The sequence below is a fragment of the Fusarium sambucinum genome, chromosome III (genome assembly GCF_050947815.1).
Source record: "Fusarium sambucinum isolate potato_lamoka chromosome III, whole genome shotgun sequence".
In the NCBI taxonomy this organism is placed as follows: Eukaryota; Fungi; Ascomycota; class Sordariomycetes; order Hypocreales; family Nectriaceae; genus Fusarium; species Fusarium sambucinum.
The window spans coordinates 1,426,498-1,447,014 of NC_139292.1; the positions used below are offsets into that span (position 1 = coordinate 1,426,498).

A 20,517-nucleotide genomic window follows, 5' to 3' on the forward strand; every position below is an offset into this window, starting at 1 on the left:
TCCCTAACTCCGCCATTCTTGAATGGTCATTTTGATATCTCCCTTTCCCCCATTGATTTTCCCTTTTACTTCTTAACAATCTTCTCAACGGCGTCGAGAAGAATATCAGCATGCTTCTGCTGGAAGATAAGCATAGGTCGTAGACGGACGGCGTCAGCACCGCTACCACCAATGTTCACACCCAGAGTCTTGGCCTCAGCCAGGAACTTATCACGCTTGGGGCTGTCAAAAGCAATAAAGGTTCCCTGGCCCTTGCCACGGAGGTTCTCAATCTGGCCTGGGTACTTCTTGCTAAGGCTCTCAAGGTCCTTGAAAAGCTGGTCACCAACCTTTGCGGTGTGGTTGACGAGGTCGTTCTTCTTGATCTCATCAACGATGGCCTTGAAGAGGATAGCGCGAGCAGGGTCACCCATCCATGTGTTGAACTGGCGGTAAGGCTTGTTTGGACGGATAGCAGGGTCGGCATAGTAGAAACCGGCAGCTTGAGCCTTCTTGGAGAAGGTCACAATATCAGGGGGGGTCTCGAGGTTCCAGTGCTCGTGAGCCCAGAACTTGCCGGTAGCGCCGATGCCAGTCTGGACCTCGTCCACAATAAGGAGAATATTGTGCTTCTTGGTCAGATTGCGCAGCTTGCGGAAAAAGTCTGGCGAGGCGTGGTTGTCACCGCCCTCACTCTGGACGGGCTCGACAACGACAGCACAGGGAGGGTGGTGCCAGCTCTTGATGAGGTGCTCAACCTCGTCGAGACTAGCCTGTTCGATCTTCTTGTTCTCCTCAACATTCTCCTCGAGAGGATACTTGAGCTTGGGGAAGGTAGCCTGAGGCCAGTCGAAGGCAGGGATATCGATCTTGTGAATTGCCTTGGATCGGGTTGTGGAAAGCGATCCAAAGAGACGGCCGTGGAAACCGGTCTTGAAGGAGAGGATAGAGAGGTCAGGGCTACCGGGGGACTGGTTGTTCATGGCACTGTCGAGCTCCTTGGGGGTAAAGTCGACATCGGGACCACCTCGCTCCTGCTGTCGGCGCCACATGAAAGCGGCTTTGTAGGCAGTCTCATTGGCATCGGAACCAGCCATGGCAGTGAAGACGTTGTCAAGGCCCTTAGGGGCAACACTAAGGAGACTCGACTTGAGAAGATCGGCCCAGTCGTGAGAGGGGAAAGCTCCGAGAGCAGGTCGGTTCACGATGGAGTTGATCATCTCGGGGCTGGAAGCAGCCTTGATGAGGGCAGGGTTGTTGTAGCCGACAGCAATGGAAGCAATCTGAGCGAAGCTATCGTTATTGTCAGTCGTGGGCTTCTGAGGACATCATCAGCGAAGAGGATTAGCTTTTTACTTACACGTCGAGGAGAACGTTGCCATCAGGGTCAACGATGTAGTTGCCCTGGCTCTTGGTGTAATCAGCCATCATGTTTGCGCTGCGGGTGTCGAAAACCTTTGTGAGCTCATCCATGTGGCTCTTGGTCTTGGGGCCAGGGATAGCTGTCTTGACCGAGGGAGCTTCGGGCTCGCCAGCGAAGAAGGTCTTCTCCGAAACAGCAGCCATTCGCATGTTTCGAGAGGTAGCGAAAGTGCGGAGAGCGGTAGCTCGGGAAGCAGCTCGAACTGCAGGCCTGGCGGCCATGCCAGCGCGGAGGGCCGACATGACGAAGATGACTCGAAGAGATTTAAGGTGTTATAAGAGGATTTGACCGCGAGGTATGATTTGGCCCTGTTGTGCGTCTGCTGAGAAGGAATGTTAGCACAAAAGAAGCGTGTCGTCATGATAAGGGAATGTTTGGTCATGTGCAACCATGATGGGAACAAAGGTATTTCAGAGGGACAACTTACTAGATGCGATGATGTATGGGGAGAGACGTCAACACTCAATACGGAGATGCAGAGGAGGAGAGAATGGCAAGAGGAGAGGATCTCGTCCGCCCTTTTATACGGCAGACACTGGCTGCATCGTATCTCCACGGCCGCCTCACTCGGCACCGGGTTCTCACAATGAGAGCAGTCATGATGTCCCCAGCTTACACAGACAAACTAAAAGTTTATCTTCCCCGCAGTCGGCTCAGGTATTGACCAACAGATGGAGCGCAATTGAGGTCCAGGTGGGTGGAGGATGCATGGAATCAGGAAAGAGGGAGGGGTGAAGTTATACATGGTGTTGAAAGCTTGCCTCAATAGGAAAAGAAGCTGTTGCACTCGACTCACCTAGTAGTCTAGTAGTGGTAACAGAAAAGATGGCCTCTAAGTTTTAGGCTACAAAAATAATTGACCTAAAACTAGAGCCTACTTCACGAGCGGTGGCCTACTAATTTCGTTCCTTGTGCTCCAATGGGGCAACTTTTCTGATACGCTCAGACTTGGTGACCGACCCGCTTAGATACAGGCAGTAAAGGCACTGTAACTTTGTTGTCTGTTCCATACCTACTAGGTATCTACCTAATTACAGCCCGCGCATATCATGCACCCTTCGGCCAGCATTGCAGTTAATGAAGAACACCCCGTGACCGTTTCATCCAGTGTTAGTCGCCTCAATAGCATTCAAAAACATCACCTCCAAATAATTGCCCGTTTGATAATCTTCTGACGGGTTAACCTTCCTGAATTCGAGCCCCGCTCTCCAAATTCATCCGTCTAGGTAAACTGTCAGCGCGCGGGGTACACTAAACAACTCCATATCTCGGGGTACTTGGTGTAAACGGTTCGCAGAGACGCCTTCCAGCTACTGCAGTGCATCCAATCCAGTCATGAATTCCGAATATGCATCTCTCACCGACCTTCACCTAGACACATGGTTGCTCACCAAGTTCGGTGATCTTTACTGAGTGGGACCGATACAGCAGTGTATTCGATATCTCTTTAGACTTGGTACCTGGTCACTGTGTGTCAGTCAATACACCCCCCGGAGCTGGTATTCAGAGCCGTCTTTCCCGTATGTATTCTATGAACCGGCCCGGTGCCGGTTTCGGAGCCGTCCGACTGCCAATTCTATGCGAGATCCCGTTGTTATCTTGGTACCTCTCCGAGGGTACTTAGATCGGCATCCAGAAACTTTCCCTTTTGGGTAGGTGAATGGAGACGGCAGATCTGGGACAGTCCAGCCGCTTAGATAAACCATCTACGAATGTTTTGAGTTGATCACAAGAACAAAACACAATTCTCACACCCTAACCGATTCATTTGCTCAACTTCAAACTTTAAAGATTCTAGAGTCTTTCGATTTCACGATGCTTTGTGCTGTCAAGTTACCAATCTATGGGTGTGAAGAACCTGGCTCTTCTGCCAACTCATCAATTGCGTTGTGTCAATGTATCCGGATGCCATACCCAAAGAAGAACACGCTGTTACCAATGTAATGCAAATGCAGTTCCCGAATCATGAAATCAATGCTCGCCATGCCCAAAACACCTTGTTAACGACCTCAATCCTCATGCTCCCGCATATATCTAACAAAAGTCTTCTTGTGTGTCTAAAAGCTGTTAGTATCGCGAATCATAAACAACCAAGGCACTAACCATTCCAGCATATCTGCCATCCTTGAGCACGCAGATATAACGGAGTCCCAGTTTTGAGAACAACTCGTAAACCAAGTCCATCGGCGATTTGATATCCAGCGCAACAGGTGCCTAAGTCGTGTTAGTGAATGTTGAGCCGAAGACCTTTACGTTACAACTCACAGGATCGATATACGGCGTGAAATCCGTGGGGTCGTGGGATTGGTCGTCTTCGTCGATGCTGGGAACTCTATCCATCAGGCAAAGGTCTGTCGCTTCGTCTTGTAGCTGATCGAGGGCGAATCCAAGATCAGGTGCAGGTATAAGCCCGACCAGAATGCCATGCCTCACAATGGGCAATCCTCCATCGAGCTCACCAGCTCTATGCAAGAGCTCAAGCTTGATTCGCAAACTAGTCGCAGGTACTACCGGCGAGTTTGTGATGTCAATGATTCGTTCTTTTCGAATCCTTGGTACAATATCGGCCAGATCCTCCGTAAAGATAGGTTTATGCTTATTGTCCAAGAATGGGTACGAATTCATGTTTGTGAGAAGGTCCTGGTCATGTTAGTCACTGGCCAACTATGGAGCGAAGTACTAAAACTCACATAAATGCTGTTTGGTTCAATGGCGTCCGATGTCCATTTGGCCACGAGAATAGCCAGCGAGAATGGCAAGACGTAGTCGAGACTACCAGTAAGTTCGAAGAGGATGACGGCGAGTGTCACAGATAGTCTCGTCACACCACACATGGTGGCACCGGCTGCAATAAGACCGTACACACCAGGCTGGATGCAAGACCCATCTCGACTGAAAGCGCAATCTCCCCAGATACCCCAGTTCGGGACACGTAGGACAGCCCATTGCACGATGTGACCAACTATCCGGCCCATCAGGCCACCGACAACCATGGACGGTACATAGATACCAGCAGGTACTTTCTGTTTCGCGCGTTAGTTTATGTTTTAGTCCGCTACAGCTGGAAACTTACAATGCCAAAGGTGATGACTGTCAGGAAACCCTTGATCAAAAGGGCCACAAACAAGTGGGAAAGAATAGGGGGAATTTCGTCAATAGAACCAGGGCAAAGGGTTCGCTCTTCCCAATCAACGTTGGAGCCCTCGCAAGGAGAAGCCAGGTTGAGGAGCAGTTCGGCAACCGGAAGCTTGGTCAAAGAATTCCAGTAACTCATCAATCCGGTCACCAGCGCAACAAGAAGTACCTCCAGTAGGGGGTACTTCTTGATCAATTTGATCTTTCTGAAAGATTGGGCCCAATGCTTGGAGGCCTTGATGAAGAGAGCACCCAACGCGCCACCAATGACGCCCACGAATATGAAGCTTACAAGCTCAAAGTATTCCCAGTCAACCACATACCTGACTTCGAACATGACAATCTTGTGTGTGCCATATGGGTTGAGGAATTTAAGAGACAAAGCGGCAACAATGCAGCAGAAGAAAGTGCGGAACAATGTCTTGGCTGGGAAGAAGTACGAAACCTCTTCCAGACCAAACAATACTCCGCCCAAAGGCGCACCAAAGGCAACAGCTACTCCTGCGGCGGCCGCTGCCGATATAACCTCTCGTCGCTTGCCATCATTTCGATCGTACTTTGAAAATATTCGACACAAGATATTGCCCACGCAAGCGGCCATGTGGACGTAGGGGCCCTCTTTTCCAAGACTCATGCCAGAGGCAACACTCAAAATCAGAGCCACCATCTTGACGATCAAGGTCCTAGCGCCCAGGAAACCGTGCAGAACGAAACCGCTCAGTATGACACGAACCTCAGCGACTCCGCTGCCAGCCGCTGAATAGTAAACCATGGGTGGATTTTCTGGTTTTGGCTCAGCTTCTGGCTGTGGTGTTGATGATTCGCTTTCATTTGAATCGTCGTATGTATGTTGGATGTTATCGACCGCCAGGTTCTCATCGAGAGTCGTCAGTTGGTACGCTGAGGGAACGACAGTCTTAGTCCAAAGCGCCATCCAGCAAGCCATCGCAGCGAGGAGAAGAACAAAGGTCATGTAAATCGCGAAACTGCTCCAGATCTCTCCGAAGGGATTGTTCAGCTTATACGACCACGTCTCCCAGTCATCACAGGTGATATCAGGACAGCATCTCTGTTCCCAGTGTCAGTCAACTTACTCTCATAATCGAAGCCAGTGCCGTGCGGGAACTATTGGGCTCGATTTACTCACCTTTTTGTTGAGATACCAACCTCTGGTGCAGTGGCCTTCTTTGAAGTCAAAGACAGTAGATTCGGCAACGTCAACCGTATAGGCCATCAACGCGACGATAAAGCCACACAGCGCGCTCAAGATCCAGCCTTGGGCACCGTCAAAGATAACGCGCAATCTGCCCCAAAAGTCCTTACGACTGCGCAGTTCCTTGACCCTGTGGGAATCGGCAATGGCATCGTGGACCCAGTCGGTGCTGGTAAATTGATCGTACCACATGCGCTCATCGGGGAAAATGGTGCCTTTGGATTCGGTCATGGAGGATTCGTGTCGATCGGAGAGGGCATTAACCAGTCTCGAACTCCAAGAAGGGTGTCGGCTGTGATTTCGCGAGCCATGATAAGCGCCTGCAAAAGAAGATTAATTAGCAAGAGTCAATGTAGTGTATGTTTCACGGTGCCACGAACCTAAGTAACTGTGTTCCCGCGACAGTGTACCCCTGTGCTGACGACTCGAACTTGCTGTACTGATCCGAATGTGCGATCTTGAAGTTGTGAGCAAGGGAGTTCGTTCATCAAGTTCACCGGCAGAACGGTTTCGGGGGATAGGTGGGTGTCGACGGGCAGTTCGTGGCGAGGGCGGCTCGGAGCCATCTGGCTCTTGTCCTGCCATGATGATAAAAATGAAGCTCGGGAAACTCAGATGCCGACACGAAGTAAAATAACCAGGGTGACAAGAGAGCTAGCGATAAGAGCGGCGCCTAGTCGAGGGAAGAAAAAGAACAGAAGAGGATGAAAGAATTAAACAGGAACAGCAAAAAGTAGAAGAAAGATAAAAGGATGATCTGCTCCAGGTGTCTATCTCGATGCCCGTGCTTGTCTTGCTAATGCCTTGATGGTTCGTCAGTTGTCACACCGTCACCTTCTCAGGGTCCAGGTGACCCTTGGATAGCGGGATGGTGGAGGCGCGCCAAGCGTGGTATAAGCTTGCTTGAGCTTGAATCGAGTCCGATAGATGGCGGGGTGAACCAGGTAAAGAATGAAACAGAAAGGAAGAGGCGTCCGATGAGGTGATGATGGGGTAATGAGTGTATATTGAGGAAGCAAAAGTGCATCTGACAGTCCAGCTGATTATTGAGCTTTAGGAGGAAGTAGCTTCGGCTTGTTTTGGTTCTTTCCTCTTGTCAAGTGTCAACTGCCACATTCGGTAATAATTGCGCCGAGCTCCAACGATCAGTGGCCTATCAGTCTGGGGGTCTGAGTCGTGCCGATGATACCTACCTTTTGGTCTTGGTGATAATGATTCAGGGTTCTCTACATAAGAATGGACAACTGTTTGCATAACGCGCAAATTAAATTGAAGCAGACGGTGTCGAAAAGAATAGCACGATTCATGGGAAGAATAAATTAAGCTACACACAAAGAAATCAGGGGCTGCCACACGACAGTGAGGCATGCTAGACAAGGCACCTTACGCTACACGATTAGGCTTCGAACGTGCCTATCACCAGCCGGGGGGATGGAAGTCCTTCGGCATTTCGTCATCGCTGCTATGTACAGCATGCATATCCACCAAGGTCCCAGCGATTGACTCATGGAAGCGATGTGGGAGACCACTTTTTACTGCAGGCGGCTAGCGTCCAGCGCTTGTTGCGCATGGAATTGTTAAGTCGAAGTATGGAATTCCTTGTCGGTTGGTTTTTATCTGAAACTTAAGACCAGCTACCAATCTTTGCGCGCTGTAGAATATACCTATTCAATATGTGTGCCTCATGCAAATCAGAAAATAGTCAATCTTAGTCGGCTGAACTACAGACACTGGCCAACAATGAACCAGACAGCGTTACCTTTGCTGCATTAAAAGATCCTGACTTAAAAGCATAGCTTGGCGAAGTGGCTCTGACAAGGGGCTTGTATATCAGATCAGGGAGTGACCGTGGATACAGCAAATCATCGGGCACTATCTATCGCTTGTCAAATAGCTCCTCGAGGCCGAGCTCTTCAAGCTGAGGCATTTCCTTGATTTCAAGCGCCCGTTTGAAGGCACAAGTGGTGGAATGTCTCACTGAGAGGTGCGCGGTTGTTGATCATGTGTATCATGAATAAAGTAAGCTGAGACCATGTGGTGTGCTGCAAGGCCGATTGATCGATCTAATACAACGGGCAGAGTAACCTTATTACTGGGTGTGGCTGGTGCGGAATTTCGAGTCGCGCTAACAACGTCCTGTGGCGCAGTGTGGGCGTTGTCTTATCTCTTATCGCCTAAAATTTCAAAAAAAGTTGCGACTGCGACAGCCCGTCTTCGCATCCATATTTACACTTCCATTTTCCACCACATACACACACGCCATACTCCAGAACCTGCGAATATGGCCAAGAAAAGAAAGGCCTCAGGGCGCAACAACGCGCAATCGGGCCCAAAGGAACTCGACGCTTCAGATGCTCGACTTGGACCTATCACCACCTACGAAGATGTTGCCGATTCCGAAGACGAGTACTTCATGAACCGAGATCAAATACTACTTGATGATGAACCCAACTCGAAGCGCCGAAGAAAGGAGGACGACGATATCGAGCTATCCGATGAAGAGGTTCTTGGCTATGAGGACTCAGATTCTGAAGAGGATGAACAGTCACACAAGACCAAAGGCTCAAAATCCAAGCATGCCGCTTCAGATGAAGAAGAAGACAAGGACGATGAAGAGGAGGGTGACTCTGGTTGGTGGGGAGATTCCCGAAAAGACTACTATAATGCCGATAATATCGAAACCGAGGCCGATGCTCTGGAGGAAGAAGTGGAAGCCAAGCGCCTTCAGCAGAAGAAGCTTTCCAAGATGGCCGAAGAAGATTTCATTTTCGATGGCGATGAATGGCTAGCCGAAGGTCAAGAGGAGGGCGAAGGGGAAGAGACAATCACAGAGGTCTTGAAGGAGGTCGAAATTACAGATGATATGGGACCTGAGGAACGGTACACACTTCTTAAGAACCGCTACCCCGAGTTCGAGCCTCTTGTCAAAGAGTTTCAAGCCCTACAGCCCGCTCTCCCGGATCTCCAAAAGGCAGCTCAAGGTCTCTCTGGTCAATCGCTGGAGGCTGTCAAGTACTGGGTTGCTGGCTGCTACGTTGCTGCTCTCGCAAGTTATTTCGCCATATTGACATCTCCCGCAAGAGACAATTCCAAGGTGCAAAAGACAATCGACCCTACCGAACTACGAGATCACGAGGTCATGGAAACGCTAATGAGCTGTCGTGAGGCATGGCGGAAGGTCAAGGATATCAAGTCAGCAAAGAGTATCGGCGAGGATGCTATCTCAGATATCGATGACGAGGCTCTTATGCAGGGCATGGAGAGTCTGGACGCCGAGGTGAAGAAGACAAAGAAGAGCAAGAGGTCTTCCAAGCAAGAAAAGGCTGCTGCTGAGAAATTGGCACGAAAGCTCGAGAAGGTCAAGGCCGGAGAGGCTGCAGTTGCTGATCTCTACGACCTACCCCTTCCTGGCAAGAAATCCAAGAAGGCCAAGAAGGCCGCCATCGAACAAGATGATAACTCTGACTTTGGTGAGGAGGATGTCCTCGATGAGCGTACCGCTGCCGAAAAGGCTGCTCGCAAGAAGAGTCTCAAGTTCTACACTTCACAAATTGTGCAGAAGGCGAACAAGCGTGCTGGCGCTGGAAGGGATGCTGGTGGTGATATGGACATTCCTCATCGTGAACGTCTCCGTGATCGTGCAGCACGTCTTAATGCTCAGGCTGAGAAGCGTGGACAGAAGGGCTCCAAGCTAGGAACAGAGTTGGGCGATGAAAGCGGTGACGACCAAGACGCCACTGCTAAGGAGGTCCGCAATAACGAGGATGAGTACTACGACATGGTCGCGCAAAAGTCAAAGAAGGGCAAGGAGGACAAGGCCGCTCGCTACGCAGCATACGCCGCCGCCAGCAAGGCCGATCGAGTGGTAGAGAAGGAAGAGCTTGGCGAGGATGGCAAGCGAAAGATCACATACGCCATTGAGAAGAACAAGGGTCTAGCGCCCAAGCGAAGCAAGGATGTCCGAAACCCTCGTGTCAAGAAGCGCAAGCAGTACGAGGCCAAGCAGAAGAAGTTGAAGAGCATGAAGCCCACTTGGCAAGGAGGCGAGCCCAAGGGAGGATACCAAGGAGAGTTGTCTGGTATCAACACAGCTGTTATCAAGAGTACAAGACTATAGATTCGAATTCATTAAAACTCTGGTTAATAGCGTTACAAAAGAAATTTTTTTTTTTTGGTCAATATTATCTCATTTTCACCTGTACAGTATCGAGAGTTTGATTGTGGTAGCATGTAAGTCTTCAAGCTTGATCAAGATCAAGGTGGCCTTGTTGAATCGGAAATTGACCAGTTGAAACATACAGGACGAAATTAACAAGTCAGTTTACCCTACTTTAGATCATAATCATGCCATTTATTCGTACATCCTAAACTTAGTTAGAGGTCATCTTTTCTGTTACCCTGACTCTGGGGTGGCCAGCGGATTGATCCTTGCATAGCCCCGCCAAACTCCACGTTGCTTGAAGAGCTTCCTTTAATCATTAACATCCTTCTTCCAGTTACCAATAATTCGGCGCAACCTAGTAGAACGAACACGAACTCCCGGATCGATGCATCTGTAAAGATATTACCGAGAAAATAAGATCTCGCCGCTCCGCAGCTACCAATCGACAATGGCCAACATCGACACCTCTAAGCTCACCTCGTCCGCCCAGGTCTTCTCGCCGAACAATACCCTCCCTCAGATTCGTGCTATACACAAGAACCTCCATGTCGCAATCGAAGAAAAATCGACCCGCCTGCGTACGCAGGTCGGAAGCTCATATCGCGATCTTCTCGGCACGGCAGATACCATCGTGCACATGCGCGACGACAACGATGTTGTCCAGGAGCTTCTAGGCAAGATGGGCGGACAATGCGGAAGAGCTGTGATAGGCGCCAAAGCTACAGGTCTCTCTAATTTCGTCGCAAAAGAGAACAGGTCTGCAGCATCTATCGCCGCGCGGCTGAGACTTCTCGACGCCTGTGTACTGGTTGTAGGACGAATACTGAAGGGCGGCGGTGGACTAGGTGATGGTGTTAAGAGGGGAGACAGACTGGTACTCTCTACCAAGGTCCTTGTTCTGAGTCGACTTTTGATCAAGAGCCTGCTAGACGATGTCACCGACCCAGGCGGTCGTCGAGCTACAGAAGCTGCTCGAACATCAGTCAACAAGCTACGGCGAAGACTGCTTAGGAACGTGGAGAAGGTCTTCGAGAAGGCAGGCGATGAGACGGAAAGGGAAGATGTTCAAAAAGCATTATGCGCTTACAGCCTAGCTACTAGCTCCGGAGCAAAAGACGTCCTACGACATTTCTTGCACGTGAGAGGAGAGGCCATGAGTCTTGCTTTTGAAGTGGAAGAAAGCAATCGCAAAATCAGTGCTGAGGATGTTGTCAAAAGCCTTAGACTATACTCAAGAACTCTTCTTGACGTACAAGCTTTGGTACCAGGTCGCTTATCATTGGATTTGTCGGGGTTGAAGAGTCATCCCCTGCTCGCTGACCCCAGTCTCAAGCAGCTTGAAGGACTACGGCTGGATATTTACGAGCGCTGGTGCGACGAAGAGATACAGTATTTCACGCCATTTGTTAGACATGATGATCTTGACGGGAGCCAGGCTCGCCAGATGCTATCGGCATGGTCCGAGAAGGGATCTGAGGTTCTGCTTTCTGGACTTAGGAAAGCTCTGGGTACCATGTCGGAGTTCAAGTTGATCATGGAACTACGAACAAGCGTTTTAGAGCTTTGGATCCGAGATGGTGGAAAGGCCAAGGGTATTGACCCGTCAGAGATGCAGGATTCTCTCCGCGAGGCCATCAACTCACGCATGTTGGAGGTTCTAGACACCAAGGTCAGCAAGCTTCGTCTAGTCGGCTCCGAAGTATCCGCAGCTCTCGGACGATGGAAGGATGGTATCACTGATGAGCATGTGAGCATTTGGGACGAAGATGGGTACGACGAAGCTCTTGCGGGCGGTGCTGCGCCATTCGTACATGAGGTTGTGTCTCGTCTCTACGGCCGAAACGATGCTGTTTCCAAGGCAGCGCATTGTTACAAGTCATGGTATCACGTTATTGATGATGTCAAAGAGGTGGTCGAACAGCTTCGGCGGCAGCGCTGGGACAACGATTATGACGAGATTGAAGATGAAGACACAATTGAGGCTAGACAAAAGCTTTTAAGCAAAGACGATCCGCAGATGTTGCAGGAGAAGCTTGATACTACGCTCGACAAGTCCTTCAAGGAGCTGGAAGATCACATTCAGGGTTTGTGGAACGAACGTGCTGCGTCATCGCGGAATGGCAAGATGGCTATGTATTTCCTCCGCGTCATGCGAGACATCCGGCAACAGCTACCAGAGCGCCCATCTATAAGGACGTTTGGCCTCAAGATTGCCCCTTCACTCCATGAGAATGTGGCAATCGCTGTTTCAGAACCTACGCTCAATGAGTTTTCTGCTCAAGAAATCACGCAAAGGGTTGTGGTGGGTAGACCACTTTGGGATGGAGAGCCAGCACTGCCAAACCAGCCCTCGCCAGAGATTTTCCTATTCTTGCGATCGCTCTCAATGTCAATGTCAGATCATGGACTAGACCTGTGGACGAAAGCAGCCGTTTCTGTGATGAAGAAGCATTTGACACAACAGCTATGTGAACTGTGGGACAAGTCAATAGCAGACATTTTGACCGAGGAAACAAATACCATTAAGGAGCAAGATGCAAAGAATGGCAAGCCGAAGAAGGCAGATACAGACACAGAAAAGAAGGACGACGAAGACACAGAAAATGATGAAGATACGGAAGATGAGGGAGATGAGGATACCAAGAAGGACACCAATACCGAGACATCCACAGAGATCGAAAAACAAGACAACGAGACCAAGTCCGTGTTGAGCCCTGAGCAGAAGGCAGACCTCTTCACGCAGTGGCTCTTCGATGTCTCTCTCTTGCGGCATTGCATCGGCAACGCAGAGGAGGCTTCGAGTAACCTATTCCAAAAACTCGAGGACAGGCTCTATCAACACTCCAAGCTGGATGATACAGTAGCGAGGCAGCGAATCTCCAAGTCGGCCAATGATTTCTGGCAGCGAACAAGCTTGTTGTTTGGCCTTTTAGCATAGAGGATTCAAGCAACATCAGGAATTCACATCTACAAGTTCGGGGTCTTGGAAGATAGATAAGTAGATACTTAATGTAAGCTATAATGAGACAAGCTAAACCTTCGTCACTGCATTTAACCAACATATCTAGGCTAACAATCGGTTTGTTACCAATTTAAAAATAGCCTCAATGGTCTCTATTTCTCTATAGCGGATGAGACACTTTGTCAACCCGCCAGGGATGGCAGAAAACTAAAAGTCAGAGCACAGGATACGAAAATAAAAGGCATGGGAGCATCAATACGGCACAAAGACCTGAATTATTGCGCTTCTTGGGGCAATTAGTACCAAGATTTCTTCAAGGGCCTATCTATCTCCAATGAACGCCAGTAAAGGCTATCGATGCCGTCGCTTCCGCGAATATGGTATGCGGTATCCATAGTTCTCGATATACGCAATTTTCTCCCCTTGACCACGAATAATGTCAATCGCAAATTCCGGATTATCCTCCAATGCACTCTTGAAGACGTCATGTCCTATTAGTTTGTCCATGCGATCCAAGGAAATTTCCACGACTGACTCTCTTAGGTCATGGTCCCGCGGAGGGGTCGAGGTATACACGATCCTGATCACATCAACGTATTCAGTCTCTTTCCAGTCTGCCGCGATTGCGGTGTGGAATCTGTCCTTAGCCAAATCCCTAAGTGAATCGAGCCCATAGTTGTCGGCAATCCCATACACTCTGGCATTGAAAATAATGGCGTTCGTTGGGACTTTGTAATCGAAGTGATACAAAAAATACAGCATGGCCTCAACCACGTCGGCGTGGAAATCAGTAATGACAATAGTATTTTCATGGCTTTCCTAGACTATGTTAGTATTTCTCCAGATCAGAAATCGTAAATCAATTACATGCCTTCCATGGACCGGTAAGCTGCTTGACAAAGTATTCTGAGTGGCTGAAGAGAACCAGTTTATGGACAGCAAACTCTTGACTACCGCATCGGACGACTACATCGGAAAGAGTTTTGTTGTTGAAGTACCTGGTTGGTCAGATATTAATAAGTCCTAATAGAGCCATACGAAGTGAGGGCAACATACTTTTTCAGGTTTGGGCCGAAGCCAGCAGTAGGTACGTGATCTGCTTGGGAAGACATCTCGTCTTCTGATTGGGAAGATTGGGGAAACATGGGGAAACCATGAGAAAAACATCTTGAATATCCTCAAGAAGACCCAGATCTGGTTGGCCTTTTAAAGAAGGAGAAACTATAAATTGTGAGAGAGTTTATATTTGGCAGAGAGTTGAGTCTGTTTGAAAATGCATGTCGCTCTGAGTGGCTGTGACTGCGCCTATTCGAATAGAGTCTGTAAATATCAAGGTTCATCAAGTTAAATCAGAATTTACTTCTTTGATTTGATCATGTAACAGGCTATAGTTAGTAGGCTATGTTGCTAGATAAATTAATGTGTGTCTCACATTTTCTTTGTTTGCAAAACAGAATTGCCCCGATCGATCTGGCCAAACAATCACATTGACATCGCTGGCACTGGGACCGAAAGTAGCCGCTGCTATTCCTGAGCGCAACATCAGCAATCACAATTCTTGATGGAATAAATGCTCTAAGTTTAAAATAAAGTACAGTTGTGAAACAATAAACATGTTGGTATATCCAAGCCTTTGTTGCTGAGTGGCTTACAATTCCCCCAAACCCTCGGTCAGGCCTATAGCATCGGAGGATCGGGATGATAAAATTCCGACCAAACATGGATGCTACTATTTGCTCTGCCTTTGTTCAGGTCGGCGAAAGCGTTCTCGACTCGAATTGGCTTCGTCCCTCGCATCGTATTGTCCGTCCTCTCTGTAATCAGTTGATGCACAGTCTAGACGAACCCTAACCTATCTGTCTTGCCCTGTCGCTTTTCCTCGTGACTGAATAATACTACCCCGGATCCGGCCTGTCAAGTCAAGTCGAGTCGAGTCGCCTCTCCACGTCTTTGTCTCGCTTCGCCTTCCGTCGCCTTTCTGTTGCTTCGTCACCCAAAACTTACCTGTCTGCTTGCGCGAGGCGCATGCCGCTCCACTACATTTAACACTCCACTCATCCCGCTGTCTTTGTTCGAGTCATCCTTCGCGTTTGCATTGACTCCTCAACACGTCTTTTCGCTTCGCGACAGTACCCTCGACAAATCCCGAGACCACGCTCCAAACTCGGCCTTTAGGCTATCGCTTCTGATGTACTAATGGAGGATGACGAGTATACCACCAGCAAAATGGAGGAAATCAAGCTTGAGGAGGGCGCAAACGACGCGCAGGTGAAGCAGGAGACCAACACCCCCATGAGCATCACAAATGGTGACCACGACAGCTCCCGGTCGCCGACCGCTTCTCAGGACGGCCTCAAGTCGCGCAGTGGAAGCGCAGACACGCCAAGTTCAAACAGGCCCTCAAAGCTTTCCAGAAAGGCTTCTCAGAAATTGGCCGCCAGTCGCGAACCCGTCCTTTTCGACCACCTCCCCGATATGACTACAGAGTCCTGTAAATTCTTCCAGCGCATCCCCGACTGTCTCTACGGCTCAAAGCACCTTGGATCTACAGATAACGACGCCTTGGACTGCGAGTGTCGGGATGAATGGCGTATGTGGCCTTTAGTAAACTTTGCGGTCTTGTGCCATGCTAATATTTTCTGCAGACGATGGCAAGAACCTTGCTTGTGGCGAGGATTCAGACTGTATCAACCGAGCGACAAAAATGGAGTGCAGCGCTGAGGGGGGGAATTGCGCAGGGGGCTGCCAGAACCAGCGGTTCCAGCGCAAGCAGTACGCCAATGTGTCGGTCATCAAAACTGAAAAAAAGGGGTTTGGCCTACGTGCCGATTCGGATCTACAACCCAACGACTTCGTTTTTGAGTACATCGGCGAGGTCATTAACGAGCCTACTTTCCGGCGTCGTATGATCCAGTACGATGAAGAGGGTATCAAGCACTTTTATTTCATGTCCCTTAACAAGAGCGAGTTTGTCGACGCAACAAAAAAGGGCAACTATGGTCGCTTCTGCAACCACTCTTGCAATCCTAATTGCTATGTTGACAAATGGGTAGTCGGCGACAAACTTCGGATGGGTATATTCACCTCGCGAAGGATCCAATCTGGAGAAGAGTTGGTGTTTAACTACAATGTTGACCGATATGGTGCCGATCCCCAACCTTGTTACTGCGGGGAACCCAACTGCGTGGGTTTCATTGGAGGCAAGACACAAACTGAACGAGCAACCAAGCTACCCGCAGCCACAGTAGAGGCCCTGGGTATTGACGGAGGTGATGGCTGGGATACTTCTGTTGCCAAGAAGCCCCGAAAGAAGAAGCCTGACGAGGACGACGAGGAATACGTCAACAGCATCCGACCGCGCAGTCTTAGCGAGGATGATGCTCGAAAGGTCATGGCCGCGCTTATGCAGTGCAAGGAGAAATGGATTGCAGTTAAGCTTCTGGATCGTATCCTGCGGTGCGACGAGGAACGCGTCATTCACTGCGTTATGCGGATGCATGCTTACCAAATCTTGAAAACGACCCTCAACACGTTCATTGATGACCACAATGTTGTCCTTCAGGTTTTGGATATTCTCGACAAGTTCCCACGCTTGACGAGGAACAAGGTCCAAGATTCCAAGATTGAGGCAACGATTGAAGGCCTGACAAAATCCGACCACGAAGACGTCACATCAAAGTCCAAACATTTGCTCGATGAATGGAGCAAGTTAGAGGTAGCGTATCGGATCCGGCGGCGCAAGTTTGACCCCAATGCACCAGCCGCAAACTCGTTCGAGGAACGTCGCGGAGCAGGTCGCGAAGAGGAGACAGTCCAGTCTACTTCTAAGACTGCATCACCAACTCCCATCGACGCACCCAAGGGCCCCCGAAACAGCATGCCCCAAAGGAACAACGCATTTTTCCAGAATGGCGGTCGCTCTAGGAGGCCTCCGTTTAACTCATCACTTCCTCAAGGATGGTTTACTGCCAAGGACGCTGCAGGTAATGCCTACTTCTATAACAATCAGGGCGTTACTACCTGGCAAAGACCTACCCAACCTGTCACAGAGCCCGCTGCGAAAGCACCTTCAAAGGCCATGAAGGAGCAATTGGCGATTCAAAGCATCATCAACCAAGTCACTGAAAAGGGAACCCCGAAGCATACTTCTGTATCAACCCCAAAGGCAGCCGAGACTCCACCCAAGGAGGTGAAGGAGGAGAAATGGCGATCTATTCCGGTTGACAAACGAATGAAGATCTATGAGAATACCGTATGTTACTTTCTAGTTGCCATGTCACTCATTACTTACTAACATGTACCAGTTGTTTCCCCACATCAAGCACGTTCTCGACAAATTCCATCACAAACTTCCTAAGGAGGAGCTGAAGCGCTTTGGTAAAGATATAGCTAAGAAGCTGGTCGCATCCGACTTCAAGAACAACCGAGTCGAGGACCCCGGTGCACCTCTCAGTGATAAGCAAGTCAAGAAGATAAAGCAGTACGTCAAAGACTTTTTGGATCGTGCCGTTAGGAAATACGGCGAGCATAAACGGAAGGCGGACGGAGACGCAGATACTCTGATGAAAGATGATCAAGGGCCCAGTGCTACAGGTAGCGGCACAGGCTCCGTCGTTGATGGGTCAGATGGCACCCCTCTACCCAAGGTTGATGGAACGTCAGTAGGCGCTGCTGTGGTGTCAGACAGGGAGGGTAGCGGTTCTCTAGGCAGCCCTGACCGTAAGAGAAAGAGGGATTTAGAAACAAGTGGCCCGCTATCTGTCACTTCGACAGATGGGCCAAACATGAAGAGGCTAAGAGAGGACGAGCTGGAAACGCCCAGTCCACCTCCTCCTCCCCCGCCTCCGCCAAAGTCAGCTATTGATGAGGTTGTCACTGCAGAGCAGAAGGCTCTTCGTGAGCAGGAAGAGGCATTAATGAGGGAAAACGAAGAGGCACAGAGGCTTGAGGACGAAGCTCACCATACGAAGGGCTTGGAGGACGCCACCAGGAATGCTGAGAAGGACAGGTTGGATGCTTCCGACGAGATATCTCGACTTAATAATGAGGCTCGAGAACTCGGCTCTCAGGAGACGCCGGCGTGAGGGACAAGCGGAGTGGGGTTACAAACAGAAGTTGCTAAGTCCCCCAGAATTGCAGTCTACGGTTAGGAGCACTAATGGAGCTTGGCTGGGTCATAATCATATTTGCATTTCGGGAGTTCAAGGGCCGATACCAGGCGCATTGTACCATTTCTTACATAAACGGGTTGTACTGTGTCCGTACATTCTAGGGCCCTGTCTTAACAGGGTAGCCCTGCAGGAAGTACTCGGCAGCATTATTCGAGGTTTTGCTTCTTGGGCTGTTTGACTACAAGTGGCTTGGCGTTGAGGATCACCTTGACTTTTGATCTCGAAATCAGACTGTACTGGTGAGGCTCGGCCATTTTTCTACGATGGTTACGCGGAGTTTAGGCTGGGAGGATAGGGTTGTCACTGTGGGATTGCATTGGTAGTGAAATATTATAGAGTGGCAGAAGACAATATGAGCAGATACCCCTAGTCATTTATACCCAATTCTATGACAATTAAAGACATGAGCCGTGTTGCTAAGCTTGTATGAGGTTGTCAAGTTTATATATAACACCGTACGCCGATAATGCTTGTTCTCTGCCCGTCCTTTGTGTTGTTTCAGTCCTCATCGTCAGATGAATCATCGTCCTTCCGTCTCTTTTTGCCCACCACTGGGACAATATCCTCTTTCCTCTTAAACACAAAACTCCTCGACGCCCTCTCCTCGCCTTTCCATCCACTCTCACTCACCTCGCCCTTTGCATTTCTCACAACACCAAGCGTTCGGGCATGCTTGTATCCAGGGTATGCGCGAGCTTGGAAGCGGAAACTGTGTTCAACTTGCAGACCAGCATGGCGAGCCAGATCGCGCACGTTCCAGAGGGTGTAAGGCTCTCCCTCGAATAGTGTGATGACTATGGCGGCACCAGGGGCCAGCGCGGGAATGGCGCGCTCAAAAAAGGAGACGAGGAGAGATTGGTTGTGGCGGACTTGGCGGTTTACATCTGTGGACTTGCCCCCAACATGGGGGAAGTTGAAGATGATTCGGTCGAAGCGCGTACGGGTAATAGAATTGGGAAGCTTTGTGGCATCGATATTGTAGAGAAGTTTGTTGTTGAGAGGGAGCTTTCGCTTAGGTCTGGGCGGTGCGTCTGGGTCATCCGAGTCGTAGTAGTCTTCTTCCTCACTGTCGCTTTCGCCATTGGAGTCTATGTTCTCGTCCTGGTCGCCTCCACTGCTTTCGCCGACTTCTGTTTCTTTAGATGATGTTTCTTCGTTTCCCTTGTCGGCATTGTTGGGCTTGGCAGCATCGCCGCGAACCACAGCAATGTTATCTTCAACGTGGGGGTACTTGGCCAGCAGCTCATTAGCATCCTTCTCCAGGACAGTCGCAGTGACATTTGCGCAGCCTTGATGTCGAATTATAGATGCTGCAAAACTCAAATCACCTTCGCCTATCAGGAGTATACGATGGTGAGGCTCAAAGGGTATTGTGGGTGTATCATCGGCTGGTTGCTGGTTCTTGCCTTTACCCTTCTTCGCGGGGCCATTGGCGGGCTTCTTCTGTTCTGGTCTGCTCTTTTGAGCATTCTTCTTTGGATGCGCAGGCGCATTCTTGTTCGACAGCTTTCGTCTTTTGGCCATGGTGATCTGAAGGTTGCGGCTCTGTCGCAAAGTCACGTCACGTCACAACAGGGGAGACAGAGCTCTGTATGAGATGGTTTGAGTTGCACGTGGTTGGCGGTTGACACTTGTAATTTTTTTTCCTTTTCGAGGTACAGACACTGTCGTATCGTACATGCCTACTCTAATCTGTGGAGATGATTTGATTGGCTGACAAGGCTGCGGTAGCGTTTGATCTAGTTCCCGGGAGCTTCCCTGGGCTGGGCTGTGGGCTGTGGGCAGTGTAAGGCGAGTCGAGAAAATGCGGGGCTGGCGTTGTGTTGTGTCGTCTCTTGTGAAGCCTTTTTTGTTAGTGGTATAGGGTGAGGGATGATGATGAGACGAAATTTGAGTTGGATTGTGAAGAGTTTTTATGATGGTAATAATATTGATCAAAATGTTCACTTAATAATGATGCTACTTAGATCCAGTAATAGATTGGTACTTGATTCATAGTCAATTACACTATCTAAAAAGAAAGACAAGATTTCTCTTTTCACGAAAGTCTTACGAGATAGCATTGAACATCCCCGTCTGCAAAACATCACCCAGCAAAGAATCACATACAACTTCTAATTATTGAAAGACCGCCAAGGCAATGGCTATCAATTAATTAATATTCAATGTAAAATATAACAACTCATAGTGGCGTTGCAGTTGAGGCCAAGGTAGAGACGCGAGAACCTTGGGTTTGGTGTTGGCATGAATTCTGCAACAGTGGCTGGCAGTGATATCAAGTTAACGCTCTAATGGGACAAACACTCACAACAAGTCTTAGCAGTTAGTGCGAATGAATAAGAGCAATTCCGCTGGTTACCCGAAACTCCGAAGACCGTAGCACAACTGGTGGAGTGTTCGTTTTGACAGGGCAAGCAAAGTGAGGCTCCACAGCCGGGTTACGGGATGAACAACGGTTACAAAATAGACCAG

The 20,517-nt window shown here is 49.4% G+C and overlaps 7 protein-coding genes across 7 annotated transcripts; 3 read left to right on the forward strand and 4 right to left on the reverse strand.

Moving 5' to 3' along the window:
- Positions 1-65: 65 nt before the first annotated feature.
- On the reverse strand, positions 66-1,644 carry FSST1_010687 (aminotransferase class-III-domain-containing protein; the record flags this gene model as incomplete). The annotated part of the gene is made up of 2 exons (XM_083233744.1): positions 66-1,272; positions 1,340-1,644. 2 exons carry the CDS (start codon positions 1,642-1,644, stop codon positions 66-68), a joined length of 1,512 nt encoding a protein of 503 aa, XP_083080383.1.
- Positions 1,645-3,411: 1,767 nt separating this feature from the next.
- Positions 3,412-6,335, reverse strand: FSST1_010688 (chloride channel; the record flags this gene model as incomplete). The annotated part of the gene is made up of 7 exons (XM_083233745.1): positions 3,412-3,459; positions 3,506-3,616; positions 3,668-4,042; positions 4,093-4,425; positions 4,476-5,606; positions 5,685-6,070; positions 6,131-6,335. The coding sequence occupies 7 exons, from the start codon at positions 6,333-6,335 to the stop codon at positions 3,412-3,414; spliced, it is 2,589 nt and encodes an 862-aa protein (XP_083080384.1).
- Positions 6,336-8,031: 1,696 nt separating this feature from the next.
- FSST1_010689 (rRNA-processing protein SAS10) lies at positions 8,032-9,867 on the forward strand (the record flags this gene model as incomplete). The annotated part of the gene is made up of 1 exon (XM_083233746.1): positions 8,032-9,867. One exon carries the CDS (start codon positions 8,032-8,034, stop codon positions 9,865-9,867), a length of 1,836 nt encoding a protein of 611 aa, XP_083080385.1.
- A 493-nt stretch (positions 9,868-10,360) lies between these two features.
- On the forward strand, positions 10,361-12,850 carry FSST1_010690 (COG1/VPS51 family protein; the record flags this gene model as incomplete). The annotated part of the gene is made up of 1 exon (XM_083233747.1): positions 10,361-12,850. The coding sequence occupies one exon, from the start codon at positions 10,361-10,363 to the stop codon at positions 12,848-12,850; it is 2,490 nt and encodes an 829-aa protein (XP_083080386.1).
- A 276-nt stretch (positions 12,851-13,126) lies between these two features.
- FSST1_010691 (BTB/POZ domain-containing protein) lies at positions 13,127-13,986 on the reverse strand (the record flags this gene model as incomplete). Its single annotated transcript, XM_083223730.1, has 3 exons — positions 13,226-13,693; positions 13,746-13,872; positions 13,931-13,986. The coding sequence occupies 3 exons, from the start codon at positions 13,984-13,986 to the stop codon at positions 13,226-13,228; spliced, it is 651 nt and encodes a 216-aa protein (XP_083080387.1).
- Positions 13,987-15,070: 1,084 nt separating this feature from the next.
- On the forward strand, positions 15,071-17,958 carry FSST1_010692 (uncharacterized protein; the record flags this gene model as incomplete). Its single annotated transcript, XM_083233749.1, has 3 exons — positions 15,071-15,464; positions 15,520-17,126; positions 17,179-17,958. The coding sequence occupies 3 exons, from the start codon at positions 15,071-15,073 to the stop codon at positions 17,956-17,958; spliced, it is 2,781 nt and encodes a 926-aa protein (XP_083080388.1).
- Positions 17,959-18,543: 585 nt separating this feature from the next.
- FSST1_010693 (25S rRNA (uracil2634-N3)-methyltransferase) lies at positions 18,544-19,569 on the reverse strand (the record flags this gene model as incomplete). The annotated part of the gene is made up of 1 exon (XM_083233750.1): positions 18,544-19,569. The coding sequence occupies one exon, from the start codon at positions 19,567-19,569 to the stop codon at positions 18,544-18,546; it is 1,026 nt and encodes a 341-aa protein (XP_083080389.1).
- Between the last annotated feature and the right edge of the window lie 948 nt (positions 19,570-20,517).